The following is a 23,375-nucleotide window of genomic DNA, read 5'->3' as shown; positions in this document are numbered from 1 at the left end:
AGACATGTGTGAATGAATGAGTAAAGAAATTTACCACATCCAGCTCCTCATCTCCTTTCACCTCAAAGTGTTTGTTCTCCAGGTCCTTGTGTTAGAGGCACCTCTCAGACACCAGAGAGGTGTTATCGGCAGCCCCCCAGCCCCGAGTAGAAGGGAGAGGGCTGTCCACAACTTCAATTCTTGTTTTCTCATATAAATGGATTTAAATGAGAGAACTCCAGGTGACTGCAGTGTGATGAAGCCAATTTTATTAAAGCACGCACCTTTATTTACGAAGCAAGGCAAGCAAACTGCCAATTTGATCTTGCCAAGCCTGAGACTGCTGGCTTTTCTGCCTAGGGAGTTAAAACTGCCCTTTCCCTTTCCTCTCCCCATCTCCTTTCCTGCATTCTCTGGTGCCCACCACCCCCTTCTTCCCCTAGCTGGCCCTGAGGGTGGCTTTTAACCATTGCTCTCAAGCATCCTTGGTTGGGGGAAGATAATGGCTTGTTAGTTACAAGCCAGCTGCAAATTGCCCACACCGGCCTTGTTTTAACTTTCCTGTCTCAGTTTCCCTATTCCACTTGCCTGGAATTTTCCCAGCGTTCCACTGCCCTGTAACAATCGGAGGAATAAATGGCCTCGGTGTTCAGCCAGACACCCGGATGTCACCTAGAGTCCTCCCCTACTTCGCCTGCCTCCACGTTCAGGCTCCAGTCTGGGTGTTCTAAGGAAGAGAGCTGTGAAATGGGTCTACCAGAACTCTGGCCCTCCTTGAGCTTAGCAAGACAGATTGTAAGCAAAGAAAGAAACAAACACATCATCGAGTGTCCGACAGTGCAAAGCTGCAGAAGGAAACAAAGGCGGGAAGAAAGGCTGGGAATCAAGAAGGCCTCTGAGTAGGGGCTTCTGAACTGAAACCTGAATGAAGGAAGGGACTCTCCAAGAGAAAGCAGAGTGGTGACGGGGGTTCAGGCAGAGGAGGATAGGTGCAAAGGCCCTGGGGCAGAACCAGCAGCAACAGGGCTCTCTGGAGAAGAGTGATAGGGCTGGTGGGAGCAGGGGAGTTTGGGCTGTTTGCCCTTGTTGGATAAGGAGCCCTGAGAAGGTTTCTCCTGTTTCTGGCTCTAGGCCAGCCGTGGGCAAACTACGGCCCACGGGCTGGATCTGGCCCGTTTGAAATGAATAAAACTAAAAAAAAAAGACCGTACCCTTTTATGTAATGATGTTTATTTTGAATTTATATTAGTTCACACAAACACTCCATCCATGCTTTTGTTCCGGCCCTCCGGTCCAGTTTAAGAACCCATTGTGGCCCTCGAGTCAAAAAGTTTGCCCACCCCTGCTCTAGGCTCTGTCCTGGGCCTCCCCAATCTGTCAGGATCTCTGTCCCAGAGCGGCAGGTGTAGCCTGAGGCTACCTGGAAGCTGCACTAGTGGAGAGTACTTCTCTGTACTCATACCAGGTGTGGAGAGCAGCTACAGTGTTTGGACAGGTGAAAGCCTTGGACTAAGGGGAGGGCACAGTCCTCTCATTGCCACGTGCAAGTCCCAGCTTGAAGGGCAGGGCCCTCCCAGCACAATGATAGCCAACAGCTGTAGTTGTAAGCTTGAACCTATGATCCGAACACGTGGCCCCACGTGCCTGAGTGATGTGGGCTTGATAGAGTGCAGGTGCATGTAACTGAGTAGGATCGAAACCCACGAGAATGTTGTAAACATCTTGACCGCGCCCTTACTTTGCCTCGTGGAATCTGGCTATAAAATAAAGACGCAGCTTGTCTTCTGTGGCGCTGTCTCTCTATCAGAGAAGCAGCATCCTACCGAGACCCAGCTTTTCTTCTCTTGTCTGTCTTTTCTTAATCCTTCACCGCCCCCACTCAGGGTCACCCTTGGCCGTGCTGGCGAGGCACAACCAGGAACCTATGGGCTCCTGTCAGGTCTATTCTCACTCCCCTTGATTCTGCATCTCCCACTGTGACCACAAGGGCAGGACCCTGTCTGGTCCTTGCATGGAATTAGCAGCCTGGTCCCCCGTGAGAAGACTCTTCTTGGAAAGGCTTCATGTGGGAGGAGGTGACATTGTAGATGGGCCCAGGGTGACAACTAGGCAGTCTTGGGGTGGGACCATAGTTTTCTGAGTGGATCAGGGGCAAATCCAGATTAGGGGGGAGAGGAGGGGATGGCTCATCATGGGAGCCTCAGGGTGCTCGGCCCGGAGCCCCTGCCCCTGATGCCCCTCACCACTCTCCTCCTCTAGCTGGCACTAAGGAATGCCCTGCGCTACTTCCCCCCGGATGTCCAGAAGCTGCTGGCCCCCGAGTTTGCCCAGGAGCTGCGACTCTATGGGCACATCTATATGTACCGGTTCTCCCCCCGCATTGAAATGAGGTGAGTGCTGGTGGGCGGAAAGAGGGATTGTGCTGGAGGTCAGGAACCCCAGAGAGTCAGCAGGGAAGGGGAAATGGAGGCTGTCCACACTAGGAGGCCCATGGGCTTGGCGTGCTGAGTCGATGGCCCTCACACAGAGAGGGGGTGGCAGTGTTGGCATCTGTGGGGGTCTGCAGCCTAGAGCTGGCTGAAGACCCCAAGACTGACCAGGAGATGGGTCCCTCTGATCCACTGTCCTGGCAGCCAGTCCTGGGTAAGTCTGGACCCAAACTGTATACAAAATGCTCTTTTAAGCCCCATGTTTTGTTGTCTTGCCAGAGGCATGGAGAGGCGTAGAGGGTGGCTCTGCCAGTGTCTTCTGACAGCTCAGGCCTCCCATAGGGCTCGCAAGCTGACTTGTCCCTGGCACTGGAGGCCTTGCGAAGCCAGGGGTGCTGGGCCTCACCCCACATTGCATAGGGGGGAGGACCTGCCTATCACAGCTCCCAGATGCTGCTGCCCGCCCTGGTATCCCACTAAGCATCCTTGTTCTTGAATAGGCCCCAAACCCAGACTTGTCTGGGACCACCCCAGGGAATGGCATGAACCCCAAAAAGCAGGAACCACGCCTCTTCATTCCTGCTGTGGCCCGCTGCCTGGCACCTGCTCTAGAATTGGTGCCCAGGAGCACAGGTGGTGCCCAGGAAAGAAGGAAAGAATAAACGGCACCCAGAGCAGCAGCTTCTGGAAAGCAGACATCAGCTTTGCTTCCAAGTTAGCATTCTCCCGGTTGGAGCCTGCGAGAAGGGAGGAAGGGCAGCCCAGGGTGGGTGGGGGCCAAACTCCCCACACCTGGAAGGCTGGGGGGCGCAAAGCAGGAGGCGGGCACCAGAGCCGGTTGGCCTTGGTTCCTGTTGGGAACCCAGCCGACTTCTGCAGCAGGGTGTGAGGTCTCGCTGTGCACACCTGTGCCTTCCCACCGTCACCCCTAGCACCTGGACTCCCTTGCAGGGCCTACCCAGTGCAGCAGTACCCCTGCCGGACGAAAGCTGCAGCAGCCATCATGCACATGATCATGAACAACCTGGACCCTGCCGTGGCCCAGGTAACCCCAGGGGCGCCGAAGCGGGGCAGCGCTGTCCAGTCCAGCTGTAACCTGAGACACACATGCAATACATTTAAGCTCTTTATTTAGAAATAATGATAGAGTTCCCAGAAGTTGTAAAAATAGTGCTGAGAGGACCTTGTACCCTTCTGCTAGTGTCCCCCCCCCCGGCCTCTGCCCCCCTCCCCCAGCACCACCACCGGGACATCAATTCCTGGTGTCATAGACACGTGTAATGTTACGTTTTCTAATAGCCACACGAAAAAATAAAAAGAAACAGATTTAAGACTGAATTTTGTTTATCTTGATATACCTGAAATATCATTTTAACATGTACTTAGTAAAAAAATTACTGAGCCCTAGCTGGTTTGGCTCAGTGGATAGAGCATCGGCCTGCAGACTGAAGGGTCCCGGGTTCGATTCCGGTCAAGGTCACATGCTCGGGTTGTGGTCTTGATCCCTAGTAGGGGGCATGCAGGAGGCAGCCGGTCAATGATTCTCTCTCATCATTGATGTTTCTATCTCTCTCTCCCTCTCCCTTCCTCTCTGAAATCAATAAAAAATATTTTTTAAAAAAACCTGATCACAGATGGACCCCTGGCGTTGACTCCAGGATGAGTTCCCAGAGCAACCCCAGACCCAGCTCTCCCCTCACCCAGTCACAGATGGACCGATGTTCCCGCAGAGGCGGTTCTCCCTGGGCCTCCCCTCCGGCACCTCCCCTGGCCCCCACCACTCTTTCTTAAAGGGCCATCAGCCACCTTGCCCGTAGAGCCCAGTGCAGGGTGGGGGCCCTCCCTTCCCAGGCCACCATCTCAGGTGACACCATGTCTTCTCCAGTTTCCCCAGGAGCTCGTGACCTACGGAGGAAACGGACAGGTGTTCAGCAACTGGGCTCAGGTATGCTGGACGGTGAGCCTGGCCCCCAGGCCTGCCCCCAACCACACCCTCTGGTTGGAAGGAGGCTACAAACCCAGGGCTCAGGACTCAGGTCTCCACCTGCCTGATGCCTGAGATCACAGCTGGAGACACCGTGGGATGTTGAAGGTCCGAGGGCAGGAGTGGCATTATTGCAGGCACCAAGGAGGCCTGGAGGGATGGGGCGCTGGGCAGAACCACTGAGCCTGGGGAGCCCTCAGAGCCTGGACGGTGGCTTGGGACCACTGTGGGACCGCCACTTACAGAGCCCTCCATGCTGTGTTCTCTCCTGCAGTTCTGGCTGACGATGTCCTACTTGTCACAGATGACAGAGGAGCAGACCCTGGTCATGTACAGTGGACACCCACTGGGCCTCTTTCCGAGCAGCCCTGGAGCCCCAAGGCTGGTCATCACCAACGGGATGGTGGGTCCTGGGCAGCCCGCACGGTGCTGGCTGGGGGCCGCAGGGAGAGCCAGGTGTCCCTGACACCCACTTAGCCGTGGCTTCCAAGGGTCGGTGTTGTCCTAGCCCTTGGCTCCGCCCTCTCTTCCAGGTCATTCCCAACTACTCCTCCAGAGAAGAGTATGAGAAGCTCTTTGCCCTGGGGGTTACCATGTAAGTCTCTACTTCAGTTGCTATTGTATCATTCCAGTAAATACCATACATTTCCACTTGTATTATAAAACAGTATAGCATATTAAATACTATTTTGAAAAATACAATCACAGCACTGTAGCAATTTCATATTTACATATTCCTTAGTAGTTTTTTTTAAAAAGGAGACTGTATTAATGCATTTTGGGGTAATTAAAAAATGAATTTTAGGCGCTCTCCCTGACTCTGTGCCTTCCCTCCCCTCCCCCCCTCTGCTTCCCCCCACGCTCCTTATCATTACCTTCCTCACTCCCCAGCTCTAAGGGCCCTTCTTTTGACTTTATAACTTGCTTCCTAAGCCAAGTTCTTCTACAAATTACTTCTGTCATTTCTAAGTAAATATTCTTTTATTAAAAAAAGAAAAATAAGCCCTGGCCAGAGTGGTTCAGTGGTTAGAGCATTGGCCTGCACACTGAAAGGTCGTGGGTTTGATTCCTGTTCAAGGGCATGTACCTGAGTTGCAGGTTCGATCCCTGGCCTCTGTGGGGGCATGTGTGGGAGACAACCAATGAATGTGTCTCTCTTACATCTCCCTCTCCCTCTCCCTCTCCCTCTCCCTCTCCCTCTCCCTCTCCCTCTCCCTCTCCCTCTCCCTCTCCCTCCTCTCCTCTCCCTTCCTTCCACTTTCTCTAAAAAAATCAATGGGGAAAAAAATCCTCGAGTGAGAATTTTTTCAAAAAGTAAATAAATATAAAAATGAATTTTAAACCATCCAAAGTGGGTGGCTGGCCCTGGGCTCACTGCCCTGCTTGCCCTCTCTGTGGTCAGGTATGGCCAGATGACAGCAGGCAGTTATTGCTACATCGGTCCCCAGGGAATCGTCCACGGCACAGTGGTGAGAGACAGGGTCATGCCTGGCATCAGGGGGTGGGAGGTGGACATGCTGGGAGTGGGCAGTGAGCTCCCACCCCCTTCCCTGCAGCTCACTGTACTGAACGCTGGACGGCGGTACCTGGGCGTCGAGGACCTGGCTGGGAAAGTCTTTGTCACCTCTGGACTGGGTGGAATGAGTGGGGCTCAGGCCAAAGCCTCCGTCATCGTGGGGTGCATCGGTGTGATCGCAGAGGTGAGCACCCCAGGAACGCCGAGTCCTCATCCCTGCCCACCTCGCTCCTTCCTCATTCGAGCGGCACTCACATTCACACTGGTCTCTCTCTCGCCCCCTCGACAAAGCCTCCAAGGTGGGTTCCCGGGCAGCATACCCTCCTGCCTTCAAAGAGCCCATCATTTTTCGTGGTCATGCCTGTTGAAGCTGCCCCATGAACAGCTCCCCTTCCCCACTGAAGGCCTGGCCTACAGCAGGGAGATAACAAATGTCTGTGAATACACGAACATAGACTCCCCCAACGCAGACAGCTCACAGTCAGGGGGGAAGCAAATGCGTTGCCCATCAGTGGGGGTGGGGGGGCAGCCGCTTTTTCTCGGTGGCTGTCCCAGCTTTCCTTGGTGGTGCCGAGGACAGGAAGGGAGGCGGGAAGAGGAGGTGAGTGGCTCTAAGGAAAGCCTTGGTGATCTCCACCTGTGTGCTTTGCACTTAGTTGATATTAAACCCGTGACATACACAGCTGTACTTGTTAGGAGCCCATTTGGCTGCAGGTAACAGAAAACTGAGCTACAGCAGCTCACATAAATAGGGTTTTATTTTCCTCATGTAACCAACAGTGTCAGCATTGGTTCCGCAGCCCAGTGATGTCAGGGCCAATGTATCTAGATTCTCTTGGGCTTCCCTTGTGGGTATAAAATAGCTGCCCCAGTTTGCCCTTGCACTGTGTTATAAAAGTGGGTGATCTTCCTGGGAGGGTGACACCCACTCGTGGAGGGGACATACCCTAGGATGATTTGTGTGTCATGGTCACAGGTGGATAAAGCAGCCCTCATGAAACGCCATCAGCAGGGCTGGCTGATGGAAGTGACCGACAGCTTGGACCAGTGCATTAAAAGACTCAGGTACAACTCCCGACAAGTGAGCACCAAAAGTGGGGGGCTGTGGGAAAGGGCCCAGGGGCTGGGTTGCCCTGCATAGACCTGTTCAATGCCTGACATCTGGCCATGGGTGGCCACCCCATCAAGTGGCCACTCAGAGGTGGCACAGTAGGACCTTCTAAATCCTGTTTCTCACTGGTCATTACTGCTGGTGTGTACGAAACCCTGGGTTTGCATACTTCGGTGGTCAGACACTTGGTTCTAAGAGATTTTCAATCATCTTCTCAGTTCCCATAGTTTTGCAAAGAATGTGTCTGTTTTTCTCACTGTTGTGACCTCAGTGCTTGGCCCAGAGCCTGGCGCATAGTAGCTGCTCATTGAATTTGTTGGGGAAACATGAACTTTGAAAGAGGGAGCGTTGCCCTCAGTGGGGCTCCTGCAGGTTCAATACTCGATATTCCTTCCCAATGGCGCTGTGACTGCCTGTGCAGTGTCCGGGGGCGGGCAGCATTTCTCCTCCTGCCTGAGGACTTCGGAGGTGTTTTAGTGGGAGTGTGTGTGTGTGGGGGGGGGTGTGTGAGGGGACTGTCCTGGGCCTGCTGATCAGATGCCATTTTGGAAGCACCGTCTCCACTGACTGCTTTACAGAACTGAGCCTGTGTGGGGCAGACGCATGGGCGCCATGGCCCTCCGCCCTGGCTAGTCTATTCTGACCCAAGGGGGCTTGAGTGAAAATGTCCGAGAGCACACAGAATTTGAGAAATATTCCTATTTTCAAGATGGGATGCTATTTGACATATATCTTTCTAAAATACTAGTTTACTTTCTTAGTAACTTGCATGTACACACACACACATGCACACGCACACACAACTCACACACACTTCCAACCACTCTGGTATTCTTGTCAGCTCTAAATATACCTCTTCTATCTGCCTTCTCCCTCTTGTCACTCACACAAAGTTTGGGCCAGCTTAATTCCTTAATTCCTACTGCCACACACACAGCCATTTCACATCATTTGAACAAACTGCCTTAAGCAGCCTGTCTCATCACATTTCTGCTCCCTGAGCTGCAGAAGACACAGATGGGAATGGAGTGATGGGGCTCACGGTACCCGACCTGGCCCCTAGGCTGAGATGCAGTCCTCCCCCTCCAGCGCCCCTCACTGCTCTCGGACCATGTGCCCTTTCCACTTGGTTATCCTGTGCACCTGCGGGAGAGGAGCATGTCTGGCCTCCGCTGGCATCTCTCTGCCAAGCAAGGCCTTCGGTCGATCTGCATCTTTGAGTGGGTGCCACACTGCCCACTGTCCCACTTACTGGTGCTCTGTGATAGCTCTCATACCTGTGAGAGCTTTTATGCATTCAAATCTTCTGTTCCCCAAAATATACTTTCATTTTTTTGTGCTTTTATTTTTCCAAGTAATGTTTGGAATCAACGTTAGTGACTTTTATTATCTGAGGATCCTCTTGAGTGAATTCTTGGAAGGTCCTTATTAGAATTCTAACAGCAGGAGCCCTAATTCTAAGCATCGCCTCAGTTCTCCTGTCTGGGGTAGTCAAGTCTGCTCTTTCCCTTATGGTCTGGGTCCTCAAAGTACATCCCTCACAGGTCCCTGTGTCTCAGGCCCTGCACATGCACACAATACTTTTGGTGGCCTCTTGAGTCTTCTGCATTCTAGCTATCTGGGTGGCCCTGTGTGTTGGTCGGGGTGGACAGCTGTGGGCAGGTGTGATGGGGCCATCTGTTCTGCTCTTGTGCCCTCTAGGGAAGCAAGGAAAACCAAGGAGGTGCTCAGCCTTGGTTACCATGGGAATGTGGTGGACCTGTGGTAAGTGCAGGAGTGGGAGTCAGCAGCCTTGGGGACCCTAGGTAAACCTCTCCCTCCAGCCAAGGTCCCAGTGGTGGCCAGGTACTCCCGGAACACAAAGCTTTAAGCATTGGTTTGAGGCTCTGCTCCCAGCTTTCATCGCCTGGGTCTTGGCCTGAGCTCACAGCAGCCTTCCCACGAGGGTTCTTTAGGAGGAGTGGGATTGGGGGGATGTAGGATTAGCCCCAGTCCCTGATTACTGAACACGTGGCTGGAAAATGTGCTACAAAGCCCTCCTGGCTGGGCCCTATACTCTGGTCCCAGATGCTGCCCACCCTACACTGACTATCCCACATCTTCCCCAGGGAGCGCCTGGTCCAGGAATTAGACAAGACGGGGGAGCTCTTGGTAGACCTGGGGTCGGACCAGACATCCTGCCACAACCCATTCAATGGAGGGTATTACCCTGTGCAGCTCGGCTTCGCAGAGGCCCAGAGCCTCATGGCCTCTGATCCTGCCACATTCAAGAAACTGGTCCAGGAAAGGTGATGCTGGTCCCAGGGCTGCTTGGGTGTGGGGCAGGGGTGGGGGTGGGGGGGCTGCACCCTGGAAGGAGCTTTTGGACTGAGTAGCTGTGGCCTCTGCTTGCTTCTCCCAGTGGTCAGCTGTGTGGCCTTGGGTGAGACCCTTAACCTCTCTGAGCCTCTGTCTCCTCCTCTGTCAGATTGGGTGGAATCAGCAGAGCTGGCTCAGCTCCATGGGATGAGGCTGGGGGGTGACAGTGATGGAGCAGGGCGGGCAGAACTGACAGCTGACTGCTGGCTTGTTGCAGCCTGAGGAGGCAGGTCTCAGCCATCAACAGGCTGGCCAAGGAGAAGTTCTTCTTTTGGGACTATGGCAACGCCTTCCTCTTGGAGGCCCAGAGAGCAGGTGAGAGAAGGGAGACTTGGTGAGGGGGCCCCATCCTCCTGGGCTGCAGTGGGCACACTCCCTTCCAGCCAGGGGGGGCCTGGCAGGCACCTGGGAGAGGCAGGGGTCATGGCATGCAGGTTTTACTGTGCCCATGTCTGGCTTCTGGAAGTTGGTCCTGCAGCTTGACCTCTCTGGCCTCAGTTTCTCCATTTTCCTTAAGAATATAAAGCACCATAAAGAGAGTGGGTACAATGCTCCAGTATGAGCTCCATTGCAATATATATATATATTGCAGCTTTATTTTTTCATAAAGGAAACTTCTTACCTTCATAGACTGTAAAGTTCAGAAGGTACAAAAGATATTCAGTGGAAAGTCTCCCCTCCAGGCCCATCTCTGGCACCAGCTCTCCCCGCACCCTGGAGTCTGTAGGCTCGGGGTGCCTGTCTGGACACCCGTGAGGCGGACACTGGCATGTGTCCATGTTGCCCTGCCCCACACCATGAGCCCATGGGCTCCAGCCGGGGCGGCACTTGCTGTCTCTTTCTTGCCTGAGAGGCCTGACAGTGCTGCGCTGTCAGGACAGAGCCTCTGCAGTCTTTCCCTGGGCTCTGCAAATTGTCATCTGGCCGTGGCATATGTCCTCACCTTGGGGTGGGGCCTGCCAGCCCTCGGCTCCTCCAGGCGACTGTGCGGATGTTCTGTCCACAGGAGCTGACGTGGAGAAAAAAGGCGCCGAAAAGACCGAGTTCCGCTACCCCTCCTACGTCCAGCATATTATGGGGTAAGTGATGAGGCCCCTTCAGTGTCTGGGTCCTAGAAGTTCAGATCAGAAAAGCCCCTCCTCTGATCACTGCTGTGGCCCCAAGTGGCCACCACACCAGGTCATGGGGTTCCACCACAAAATGCAGGTAGAGAAACTGGAACCGTGAGAGGCCGTGTACAGGGCCTCAGTGACAGGACAAGGAGGCTGCAGGGGCCTGGAGCCTCCAACCTCCAGTACCCATGAATGCTGCCCATCCCATGGCCATGGCAGTGGGCCCAAGAGGGTGGCTGATGGCTTGACCCATGGAGGCCGAGGCCTGCTGTCCCGTGAGCCACTGTGTCTATCTGGCTGTGCAGGGCAGGTCTGGAGAGGCCAGTGGCCCAGGACAAGTAGGGAGGAGTGGGAGGTACCCAGAGGGAGAGTGGGCTTGGCTGAAGGTGAGCTTGGAGGCCAGGGCCAGGAGCAACACAGGGGGAGAAGGAAGGGCTCGGATGCTTTTGGAAGATTCCTGGCCCTCAGTGTGCAAAATGGGTCAGGGAGGGAGGGAGGCAAGAAGGCAAACCTCTCCTTCTCAGGTTCACTGTGGGCGGGGCTGAGTCGGAGTGGCCACACTGCAGGGGCCATCGGGGCCTCTCTGGGGAGGGAAGCAGTGGGGTAGCCCACGAGGGGCTGTGGAGTGTGGGACCCCAGGGAGGGCTAGGCCGCTGCCTCCCTCTGCCTGGACACCTCGGGCCAATTTGGCCAAGTCCCTGCATTTACTATTTCTCCTAACTATTTAGTTTTCCTTGAGGGGTTGTCAGGTTGTCTATAACAGCAATCTAAGGAATTCCTGCTTGTCTGGGTCTCAGCTCCCTGCTCCTGCAGCTGGAGGTGGTGCAGCTGTGAGGGGGAGATAGAGCTAGAGGGAGGGAGAGCGCTGAGGGGATGGAGGGGGGCTGAGGGGCAGGGAGGGGTGGAGAAGGAAGAAGTAGTGGGGAGGGAAAGGAAGGGGTGACTCAGGGAGAGGGGTGAAAGGAGAGGGAGGGGGTACTGGGGGAATTCAGGTAGAGGAGGAAAGAGGGTGCTGAGGGGAGGGGCTGAAGGGGAGGAAGGTGGAGGAGGAGGAAGGTGAACTGAGGGGGCGGGAGAAGGAATGAGGGGGAGGGGCTAAAGGGAAAGAGGAGAGGGAGCGGGACTGAGGGGAAAGGGGACTGAAAGGCTGGAGGGGGCTGGAGGAGGCAGGGCCTCTGAAACCTGTCCAACTAGCGACTCAGGGGCTTCCAGCAATAATTCTGGACGTTGGAGCCCCTCCCCCACTTTATTACACATGCCCACGCACAATGCCCCCAACACACACCCCAACTCATGGCCTTCACCCCCTCTCAGTCCTGGAACACATGCCAGCCCCCCTCCTTGGACCATGGCGATCCCGGCCCAGCCAGTGGGTGCAGCCAGTCTGGGAAGGCCATCGGGCGTTGTGTCCTTGCAGGGATATATTCTCCCAGGGCTTCGGGCCTTTCCGCTGGGTGTGCACATCCGGGGACCCTCAGGACCTGGCGGTCACCGATCAGCTGGCCACATCTGTGCTGGAGAAGGTCATTGCTGGCGGAGGTAAGGCTGTCAGGTTGGAGATGCCGGAGGGTCCGCCTGGCAGTGCCGGGCAGCCACCCCAGCCCCCTCTCCTCATTCCCTGCTGGGCCCTTGTGGGCAGGGGCACAAGGCTTCCAGTCCATGCCTGTCAGCAGTGCTTCTGGTTCCTTGTAGCTGCCGGTGCCCCTCTGAGCCTTTGGCCTTCCACATCCACAGGCCCCTGCCCATGTCATGGCAGGGCCTCCGGTGGATCTGTGGTTTTTCTGATCCTGAGCCTTGGTTCTCCATTTTCACATGGATGGGGAGGTTGTTTAACCACAGTCCCTTCTTGTGTAGCTGATTTAACCTGCCGTTTGTCACCTGGAGAAGAGAAGGCAGTTATGTTGTCAAACATACTCAGCTGTCAGAGCTCCTCTCCTCATTTCTCTGCAGCTTTTCTAAGGTCCAGGGGTGGCCTTCTCTCCAGTGGTTTCCTTTGGGGTTCAGTTCAGCCTTTGTTGCTGGTTTTAAATCTCCAGGGACCATTTTCACCCTGCTGTCCACATCTGAGTTCAGGGGGGTGGAGGGGATCTGGGATACAAGGATCCAGGGCTGGAGAACCAGGGTGAGGGTGGGTGGGGCCACCTATGTGGGAGGAGCTAGGCTGGGGGAGGCCTACTGAGGTGGGAAGAGGAAGTGGGGGGCCTTCTCTTGGGTATCATGTCAGAGGTCTCCTCATAGGTGGGTGTTCAACAACTAGCCCTTCAGGAGGAAGCTTCGCTGTTGCATCTGTTGATGGCCAAGGTCTAGATCAGTGATGGCGAACCTTTTGAGCTCGGCATGTCAGCATTTTGAAAAACCCAACTTAACTCTGGTGCCGTGTCACATATAGAAATTTTTTGATATTTGCAACCATAGTAAAACAAAGATTTATATTTTTGATATTTATTTTATATATTTAAATGCCATTTAAGAAAGAAAAATCAACCAAAAAAATGAGTTCACATGTCACCAGTTTGCCATCACTGGTCTAGATACTCTCAGGTGGCTTATTTCAAGTGGGGCTTCACTTGAAACAGTAGCAGTATTTCCACCAGGCAGGTAACCCTGAGAACATAGATCCTCCAAAAATGTAGTAAATTAAGAAATGGTGACTTATGAACATTATCTTAATTTTTAACCAAATAGATTTTTTATTGATTTCAGAGAGGAAGGGAGAGGGAGAGAAACATCAATGATGAGAGAGAATCATTGATCGGCTGCCCCCTGCACACCCCCGACTGGGGATCAAGCCTGCAACCCGGGCATGTGTCGTGACCTCCTGGTTCATAGGTTGAAGCTCAGCCACTGAGCCATGCAGACTGGGCCATTATCTTAATTTTTAATACATTTTTTTAAAGTGTAAGTTTATTTCATTGAAATTTAACGATGTCTGTGTTTCCACCGGCTCACAGAATTCCTGCAGATTTAGCAGTCTGCTCTCAGGAGCTGGGAGGAGCAGCTCCCGGGCTCCCTGGCTGCTGCCCCTCTCTGCACGCCCTTCATACTTAGCCGCTGGCCTGTCTTACTTGGATAAGTAAGCTTCCTCTCACCTCAGGGCCTTTGCACTTGCTATTCCCTCTGCCTAGAATGCTGCTTCCTCAGATCTCTATGTCGCTGGTTCCTCCTTAGCATTTAGGATGTAGCTCGACTATCTCCTCCTGACTCACTCACCTAGTGACGACCTCATCACACTCTTATTTTCTCACAGTCCGCAGCAGTCTTGGTTCCAGTGCCTGGCCTGGCACTCAATAGATGTTTGTTGAAGGAATGAATATATCGGACAGTGGGCTGCACACTTCTGTGCATTAATTCACAGGACTATTTACTGCCGGTTCTGAGAATCAGATGGTCTAGTGTGGTGCTGCGGGGGGGGAGGGGGGGGGATGGAGAGTCCCCCTGACGCTGCGTCGGGGCTCCAGTGCTGGGTGAAGAATAAGTGCCTGTGCCGAGCAGCCTGCGACGACAGGGAGGGCCCGGGGCTCCCGGTGCCTGTGACACGCCTCCCCTCCTCTCCCTGCAGTGAACCCAGCTGTGAAGCTGCAATATATGGACAACATTCGCTGGATTCGGGAGGCTGCCAAGCACCGGCTGGTGAGGGCTTGGCCTGGTGGGGGGCAGGGGTGGGCCATGGGACTGCCCACCTGGCCAGTAGATGAGCGAGCTAAGAGGGTGCCAACATACCCGTGAGACTGCTTAGGTAGCAGACCCACTAGAGCCAGCAGCTACCTCACCCCGGGGGCTGCTGGACAGAGAAGCCAGGGACCTTTCCAAAGGTGGCCTGGGACAGTGACCAGAGCCGGTCAAGTAGCTCTTCACCCAGTTACTCAAATAGTTCTCTTGAGAGGTGGCCGCTGGGTCCCGAGAGGCAGGCCCCCTGGTTTCTCAGCTGTGTGAATGGGCGAGTGGCTCCGCCTCCCTGAGCCTCCTGTCTCGTCTGTACAGAGGAGCACCCCTGGCTGTGGTGGGGTGCTTGGGGCGGGCTCTCGGTGGCAACTCATGGGGCCCTGATAGGTGAGGCACTGATAGGGCCAGGGTTGCCTGAGCCTCATTTCTGTGTCTGTGATTATGCTCAGGGGAGTGTGCAAACGAATGTGATGCGGGTGGGGACTGCTCCATAATGATGGATCAGACGGGTGTCTCTGAGGCGCTGACTTGTGAGTTCAGGTCACTGAGGTGCCTCCTTTCACCTCTCTCTCTGCAGGTGGTGGGCTCCCAGGCAAGGATCCTGTACTCAGACCAAAAAGGCCGTGTGGCCATCGCTGTGGCCTTTAACCAAGCCATCGCCCATGGGAAGATCAAGGTGACATTTCCTGTGCTGCTGGGGCCGGGGGAGGGTCTCCCTTTGGCTCTTTCCTGTCAGTGCCAGCACTGCCCCCTGCTCTGTGTATGTGTCAGCTGAGGGTCAGATAGCTGAGGGCAGGGAGTGATGATCTGTCCTCACACCCAGGCTCTGACACTGGTCCCTGTGTGACTGTGGGTAAGTCAAGTGCCCTCTCTGAGCCTCAGTTTCCCTTTTGTTAAAGGAGAATCATATTAACCTCCAAGCATGGGAGTAAGGATGAAATGAGTTGGCTTCCACATGAGTATTAGATATATCTTTGTCGACTTATCTTTTTCAAACCATGACAAACTTCCTATTTTCCTCTGAATCAGCCGGACTTACCTTGGAGGATATGGAGCCCTGGGCTCACTGTTCAGAGGGACCTCTGGCCCCTCCATTTGTAGGTTCACGTGACAGACCTCTGTTTAGAAGCACCAGAAATATTAACGAGCAGACATGAAGAGGAGATTGAAATAGATGAACGTGAAGGCTGTCCCTGTGGGTGGTTCTGGGGGGCACTGGCAGCAAGGGCAGCAGCCTTGGCCTTTCTCAGGGAGCACCACCAGGACACACTACTGTTGCGTGCTTCCTGGAAGCCCAGGGTGCTCACGAGGAAAGCTGGCATAGCTCACCAACCATCCCTCAGGGCACACTCAACCCAGCTGGGGTCAGAGGTCAGCACTGAGAGCTGGGTCCTTCCTTCCTCCCTTCCGAGAGCTGGGTGTTCCCTCCCTCCCTCCCTCCCTTCTGTCAATTGATTGACAGCTTCCTCTGTGCCAGGCTTATTCTAAGCACTGGGGGGGGGGGGGGCGGGGGGGGGGGGGGCGATGTGGCAAAGAACAAGATAAACAGGGTCCCCACCTTGATCTACTTACTAGTGAAGAGAAACTAACAATATGCAACTAAAAGTATAAATTCAGGGAGAATTTTAGATGGTGACGAACAGTATGAAGAAAATGAGTTGAGGTGACAAGGTGGGGTTATGGGGTGGGGATGAGCGGTGTCTTTAGATGTGGTGGTCAAGACAGGCCTTTCTGAGTTGCTGGCATAGAACTGAGGCCTGAGTATCAAGAAGATGCCAGAATACCTGGGGGCAGGTGATTCCAGGACAAAGGTGGAGAGATGGAAGGACACTGGGCCTGTTCAAGGGAAGGAGAGGAGGGCCTCTTGATTCAGAGCAATGGGGAGTTACCCTCTTGGCAGGCTACCTCCTCCTACATGGGGAGCCTGTGAACTTCCGTGTCCTCTGGGGAGGGCTGGGAAAGCCGACCTCCAGTGGTGCCACACGCTCAGGGGCCAGGCTGCCTGAAGAGAGAGCCCAGACTCTAGGATACTGTATGTGGGTTTAAATCCCAGCCTGCCCACTTACCAGCTCTGTGATGTTGGGAAAGTTTCTTATCCTCTCTGGGCCTCAGTTTTCCTTTCTACAAAATGGGCATGATAACAGTTGTGCCTACCTGGATAGGGTTATTGAGAAAACTCGGTGACATATTAAATGGGGGCTTCTAAGAACATAGTAAGTGTCAAAATAAGCAGAATCTATTAGTAGCTACCCAAGGACATAAACATCTGTGGTTCCTCTTGCTAACGGTCTGTTTTCCAGGGGGCGGTATCTGAAAGGCTTCTGGTATGGCCTGATCCAACTTTGCCCTCCACTGGGCAGCTGTGGTGGACACTGTTGGCTGACATTGCATATCTGCACACTGCAGGCCCCGGTGGTCCTGAGCCGAGACCACCATGATGTGAGTGGCACGGACAGTCCCTTTAGGGAGACCTCCAACATCTATGACGGCTCTGCCTTCTGTGCAGGTGAGGAAGATAAAACATCGAAAAGAGTTGTTTTAATGTTGGATTTGATTTAAAAATCAATTGATTCATTTAGTTTGTCATAATGTTACAAAAAATGTGCTGACATTTGAGAGGCGGGACATAGGGTGACCAACCTTGGACAGTGGGTGTTCTGGGACATGGGACCTCAGGTTTTTAAATTGGGCCAGTGCTAGGCAAATTGGGACTGTTGGATACCCTAGACTTGGGTGTGCTTCTGGCCCCATCACTTGCTGGGTGATCTTCAGCAAGGTACTTAAAGTCTCAACCTTAATGTCCTCATCTGTAAAATGGAAATAACAGTAGTATCTACCTCAGAGGGCTGCTGTGAAAAATAAGCTGAATGACATCACATCAGGGACCCAGAGCCAGTGTTCAGGGAAGGTGAGCTGCTGATGAGTTCTGTTCCTTGCGTGGCTTGCTCATTCCCAGCTCCTGAGGGGGGACGGGGAGGGGGCGGGGTCCTTCTATTATGGATAGGATCCCAAGGGAAGGAGGTGGACTCTCAGGAACACTATTCTTTTTACAAGGAATTGGTCCATTTCATCAAAGTTATCAAATTTATGGATATGGAGTTGTATTCCTTTATCATCTTTTTAATGTCTGTGGGGTCAGTTGTGATAGCCTTTCTGTCATTCCTGATATTGGTCATTTGTGTCTTTCTTTTTTATTGGTCAGTTTGGCTAGAAGTTTATCAATTTTATTGATATTCTCAAAGATGATTTTAGTTCATTTGATTTTCTTTCAATTGCTTCTCTGCTTCCAAATGAATTGCATTCTGCTCTAACCTGTGGGTCGCGAACAATGAAAATACATCCTGAATATCAGATATTTACATTACGATTCATAACAGTAGCAAAATTATAGTTATGAAGTAGCAACGAAAATAATTTTATGGTTGGGGGTCACCACAACATGAGGAACTGTATTAAAGGATCGCGGCATTAGGAAGGTTGAGAACCACTGCTAGTGTAAGGACAACGCCTAACCAACTGAGCCATTCCAGCCCGGCTTGCCTTGTATTGCAGCTATGTTGTTAGGTGCACATTCATTTAGGTTTATTATATCTTTTTTGAGAGTTGACCTCTTTATCATTATATAATATCCCTGGTTCTGAAATTGATTATTTGATATTAATATCCTATATAATAAAAGGGTAATATGCAAATTGACTCTAAAGGCAGAACTACCAGGAACAACCGGTCACTATGATGTGCACTTGACAACCAGGGGGCAGACGCTCAACACAGGAGCTTTCCCCTGGTGGTCAGTGCGCTCCCACAGGCGGAGTGCCGCTCAGCTAGAAGCCAGGCTCACGGCTGTGAGCACAGCAGCGGTGGTGGCAGGAGCCTCTCCCGCCTCCTTGGCAGCGCTAAGGATGTCCGACTGTGGCTTAGGCCTGATCCCCTGGGAGCGGGCCTAAGCTGGCAGGTGGACAACTCCCAAGGGCTGCCAGACTGTGAGAGGGTGCAGGCCGGGCTGAGTGGACCCGCTCCCCCAGTGCACGAATGTCGTGCACCAGGCCTCTAGTAGTTTATATTTGTATCCTGTGGCCATTGTAATAAACCACCACAAACTTAGTGGCTTAAAACAACACAAACGTATTCTCCCACAGTTCTGAAGTCAGAAGCCTGAAGTCAGTTTCAATAAGCCAAAGTCAAGGTGTTGGCCAGGCCATGACATCTTAGGAGGCTCTAGGGGAGAATGTTTCCTGGCCTTCTCCAGTGTCTAGAGCTGCATTTCTTGGATTTCTTAGCTCATGGCGCTTCCCAATCTTCACCGCCCAGCACCAAGAAAAAGCATGCTCAGGATTCTCCCTGGTCTTCTCTGTGAGCACTTGGTGGAATTTTTGGAATAAGAGCCTGTCAAAGGGTTCAAGCCCCCGTATATCCATGTCCCATGGACCTCACAGTCCCAGGGTTCATGCTTGTCCTTTATCAGTTTAGATAGTTGTAAGGTGACCAGGTTGGGTTCAGTTTTTCTGTGCAAATGCCTATCTCTCTCCAGATTTCAAATTAGTTGCCCTGGGACATCAGTTCCCTGGTGGAGTCGAGAAAAGTCATTAATTTGTGACCCCCCCACCCTATTCCTTTGTTTGTTTTAAGGGTGGTAGTGCTGTTCTTTGGCTTTCTACATCTCTAAATAAAACCACTACTACCTCCCTGTTAATTCTGTTTTCTTTCTGCTTCTGGGCACTTTATCTGGCATTCAGTGCTAGTGAGCATAATTATAGGGAAGGGTACCGGTGGGAATTTGTCCATTTCTCCTGCCTTGGCTTAGCTTTGCAAACATAAATTGTTACTGTTTCTAGGGTCATCTGTGCCTAGTTCCCCATCTGTCTTCCAGGCCTGAATGGTATTGGCTCAGCCAGTGGGGTCTGTAGATGCCCACTTGTATACTGGCCAGAGCCTGGCCTGGACCCAGCCAACCTCCTTCAGGGAATAACGGGGGTGGTTTTGTTTCCACAGACATGGCCGTGCAGAACTTCGTGGGCGATGCCTTTCGAGGAGCCACCTGGGTCGCTCTTCACAACGGTGGGGGCGTGGGCTGGTAAGAACGTTTTGGAGAACAGGTGGTGGGGGTGCAGGCTCCCTGGAAGGCACAGGGATTTCTTTGAGGGTCCTGGGCCCTGCCTCTCCCAAGCTCCTTCTGCTGAAGGCTTTACTGTGATGTTTTCCTCCCGTGAGCTGGATGTTGGAGGGACAGAACATTGGGGGTGAAGTGTGGGGGAGTGTCTGGCACAAACGATTCCTCCTTTGGGGTCTCACCTGCCACACAGCACAGGAAGGCTGTAAGAACCATGACTGCCCCTTTGATGCCAGTTTTCACTTGGCGTTCACAGATATTTATTTCCTCAGGAATTCTCACAGTGCTGTCTTTTCAATCCACCTCAGATTCCCAGGCAGACAGGCAGGGAGGCAGGAGGCCTGGGTTCCCTGCTCTCCCAGGTCCCTGGCTCAGGACTCTGCCCTGGCCAGCACTGTTTCCAGTCTTCACTGGTAGGAAATGGGGGTTTCTGGGAGGGTCTCAATCTGGCTGACAGTCACAGCTCCATCATGAAGATGTTCACTACAATTCTACTCCAACATGTACAGGTTTTCTCACTCCACTTACCAGTCTTCTCCAACACCTACAATTCAACTCAATTCTGACACTGTCTACCTGGAGAAAGCCTCAGATCCCATAGGTTAGGGGCTCAGTCCCACAAGACTGTTCTCACCTCACTTCAAATCGCAAGCCCAGGTTGTTGCCTACTTCTGACTGAACTGCTACCGATTGGAGGTTCCTACAACCCCCTCCTTGAGTTTATTAATTTGCTAGAGTGGCTCACAGAACTCAGGAAGCCCCTTTACTCACTAGATTACCGATTTATTACAAAGGAGATTTAAGGATACAAATCAACAGTCAGATGAAAAGATACATAGGATGAGGTCCCAACAAAGAAATTTCTGTCTTTATGGAGTTTGGGGCCCCACACAGTGGTGTGTGGCAGCATTCTGACCCCCCAACCTGAAGCTATCCAAACCCCATCCTTTTTGTTTTTTACGGAGGCTTCATTACATAGGCATGATTGATGAAATCACTAACCATTGGTGATCAATTCAACCTTCAGCTCCTCCACTTTCCCTGGAGGTCTGGGGGTGGGACTGTAAGTTCCAACCCTCTATTCCTGGTTGGTTCCCCTGACAACCAACCCCTATCAGTAGGTGGGGTGGAGGGTGGGGGCAGGGACAAGTCACCTATTAACATGAAGGCATCTTTATTGTTCTCAACACTTCGGTATTCCAAAGGTTTCAGTTCTGTGCCCGAAATGGGATAAAGACCATATATACAGGGTGTCCCAAAAAAAGTATACACACTTTGACAGTTGATAGCTCAGTTTTGAAAATGAAATGTATTTTAACAAACACTGTGTATGTATTTCAAAGTGTGTGTATACATTTTTTGGGGACACCCTATATATTTCTTATTCTAAGTCATAATATCACATCTGCTGCTAAGAATAATGAAAAACTAACACTTATTGCACATGGGCCCCATGGCAAGCATTTTGTAGGCTCTTTGAATCCATTCTTTCACCTAATCTTAGAAGGAAAATACATTTTATAGATGAGGAAACGGAGGCACCAGAGGCTAAGCTGCACCTGCGCAGGGTCTGTCTCTGCGGGGTCACCTGGGGACGCTCCCAGACAAGAGCAGCAGGGGGTGCTGCGGCTCCAGAGAGGAGGACAGCTTCCTGGGCCTGGCCACCTCTGAACTGACCTCTGAGCCCGTTCTGGCCGGATCAAGCTTGGCCTTGCCCTCCAGAGCCAAGTCTTTCAGCATCGGAATGCTTCCCAGGGCATTCCGATGGGCTGGCTTGGCTGAAATTTCCAGCTGCAGCTCAGTCAGGTGGCTCTAGTTAGTGGAGAATGTAACCGGAATGCATGTCCTTTTTGATACAAAGGCTGGAGAAAACAGGAACGAGAAGAGTGCCTGGTAACGGATACCTGGCCGGTTGTCGCTGGATTTAATGAGAGGGTTCTCCAGGTGAAGAGCGACTTTGAAGGGGAGTAACTTGCCCAAGGCCACAGAGCTGGTGGGAGAGCTGGAATCTGAACCCATATCTGTTGCCTGCCAGATCCACCAATTCATCGTTGCCAATGGGACAACAGAGGGCAAGAAGGGACAGAGCAAAGCAGCTGAGAGTCAACAACACGAGGGCCTCTGAGCAGGGGACAGTAGGGCCAGAATTCAGGCAGGACACTGCTTGCTCTAACCCACTGCACTAGGGCTCTCAGGACAGCGGATGTAAATTCCCACGGTGCTCCCAACCCCTGGGCTGCCCCCAGCTCTGCATTCTGGCTGTTCTCGAGGGCTCTTTTGGGAACACCTCCAATTCATGTTGGAATTCATTAGACTCACTCATACATAAGTACATAATTTAATGCATCAGATACTCCTGCAAAGCTTGCTGCAAATATCAGCAGGAAAAAAAATCTGTCCCATGACCATTCCTATTCCAAGAGGAAACCACATCCAACTCCAGCTTTGTTTTATGTTGTTGTTGTATGGAAATCCATGTTTCTAAGTTATAAACTTACCCGGCTATCACTGGATTTGCTTTTAGTTTTGTTTTTGCATTTTATGTTTCCTGATGAGCAGTGTCAGCTGTGTGTTGTTTTCTGCTTTCTCTGTTGCTTCTGTCTCCTCGGAGCCCCTCCTTCTGATTGTTCACTTAGTGTCTGTCCTTGTGGTATCTGTCCAGCTGTCCTTGATATCTGTCTATTTTTTATTTTTAAATATATTTTTTTATTGATTTCAGAGAGGAAGGGAGAGGGAGAGAGAGATAGAAACATCAATGATGAGAGAGAATCATTGATTGTCTGCCTCCTGCATGTCCTTACTGGGGATTGAACCCACAAACCGGACATATACCCTGACCAGGAATCAAACCATGACCTCCTGGTTCATAGGTCGATGCTCAACCACTGAGCCACGCTGGCTGGACTGTCTGCTTGTTTAGAGAGGGCTAGTTGGTTCTCCTGCCCTTGTAGGGAAGTCTCGGTCAGTTCTGGGAGCTGGGTGGTAGGGACAGGGCCTCACTATTGGGTGTTGAGACTTGTCCTGCATCTTTGTGTTTCATGTTCGCTCTCTCACCTGCTGATGTGCCTCTGTCCTTACACCCAGAACCAGTCCCGGGGCCCATGTCTTTGAGGAATAAATTGATGTATTTGATCAACCATCTTTATCCAGATACTGACATCTTTCCCTCTTAACAGGCAACTCAAACTTGAATGCACAGAATTCCCTGGGGAGCTTGTTAAAATGGAGATTCTGACTAGGCAGGTCTGGAGGGGCTGAGATTCAGCGTTTCTAACCAGCTCTCGTGATGCTGCTTCTGCTGCCCGTGGACCACTCTGAGTAGCCAGGGCACCAAGGGCTCCGGCCATCTGTGCACAGACACCTCCTTCGCCCCGCCTTTCCCCAGTGCAGCAGGGAGCATCTTTGTATGTACAATTTTGTTGCTTAATTAACATCATGGATTCTGAAGTCAATTTGATTGCACAAGTTAAGCTGTTGAGCTTTATTTCTCATTGACAAAATGGTCATAATAATAGCAACCGCTTTGTAGCTACTGGTGAAGATTAAATGAGTTAATAATAGCTAAGGCTTATATAGTACATAACATGTGTAAGGTCTTTTAAGAAATGTGTGCTAGCCCTAGCCAGTTTGGCTCAGTGGATAGAGCATGGGCCTGCAGACTGAAGGGTCCCAGAGTTCAATTCCAGTCAAGGGCACATGCCCGGGTTGCAGGCTTAATCCCCAGTAGGGGGCATGCAGGAGGCAGCCAATCAATGGTTCTCTCTCATCATTGATGTTTCTATCTCTTTCTCCCTTCCATTCCTCTCTGAAATCAATAAAAATATATTTAAAAAAAAAGAAATGTGTGCAAGCCCATCTAACTGCTACAACAGACCCATCGAAGACATAAATACTACCCAGCAGAGATAAATAGCTTTGAGTTGGGTTGAGCTGGGTTGGCAGGAGGCCTAGCTCAAATGCTTGTGCCAACCCACCACCAATCTCTTGTAAAGGTGCCAGAACAGGGTCTGACACATGGCATGCCTCCTATAAATGTTAACCTCTGTCACGAGATGCTAGTTGTAATCTCAGGTTCAAAAAAGGTGGGCATTTTAAACTTAAATGATAGCTGCC

The 23,375-nt window shown here is 52.1% G+C and overlaps 1 protein-coding gene across 1 annotated transcript in view; it reads left to right on the top strand.

Moving 5' to 3' along the window:
- The window catches only part of UROC1 (urocanate hydratase 1), a 33,826-nt gene that overhangs the window by 6,268 nt on the left and 4,183 nt on the right, over window positions 1-23,375 (top strand). Inside the window, exons 2-18 of the mRNA XM_023743741.1 lie at window positions 2,239-2,369; window positions 3,360-3,453; window positions 4,294-4,353; window positions 4,667-4,795; window positions 4,926-4,987; window positions 5,795-5,861; window positions 5,949-6,092; window positions 6,885-6,973; window positions 8,721-8,783; window positions 9,128-9,307; window positions 9,595-9,692; window positions 10,384-10,456; window positions 11,907-12,028; window positions 14,049-14,119; window positions 14,730-14,828; window positions 16,559-16,658; window positions 19,145-19,226. Coding sequence (XP_023599509.1) covers window positions 2,239-2,369; window positions 3,360-3,453; window positions 4,294-4,353; window positions 4,667-4,795; window positions 4,926-4,987; window positions 5,795-5,861; window positions 5,949-6,092; window positions 6,885-6,973; window positions 8,721-8,783; window positions 9,128-9,307; window positions 9,595-9,692; window positions 10,384-10,456; window positions 11,907-12,028; window positions 14,049-14,119; window positions 14,730-14,828; window positions 16,559-16,658; window positions 19,145-19,226 — 1,664 coding nt within the window. The remainder of the gene's footprint in view (window positions 1-2,238; window positions 2,370-3,359; window positions 3,454-4,293; window positions 4,354-4,666; window positions 4,796-4,925; window positions 4,988-5,794; window positions 5,862-5,948; window positions 6,093-6,884; window positions 6,974-8,720; window positions 8,784-9,127; window positions 9,308-9,594; window positions 9,693-10,383; window positions 10,457-11,906; window positions 12,029-14,048; window positions 14,120-14,729; window positions 14,829-16,558; window positions 16,659-19,144; window positions 19,227-23,375) is intronic.

This window comes from Myotis lucifugus, unplaced genomic scaffold (assembly GCF_000147115.1).
Source record: "Myotis lucifugus unplaced genomic scaffold, Myoluc2.0 scaffold_410, whole genome shotgun sequence".
NCBI classification, from domain to species: Eukaryota; Metazoa; Chordata; class Mammalia; order Chiroptera; family Vespertilionidae; genus Myotis; species Myotis lucifugus.
The sequence above is the reverse complement of the archived record's forward strand: the minus strand, read 5'-3'. Positions and strand labels throughout refer to the sequence as shown.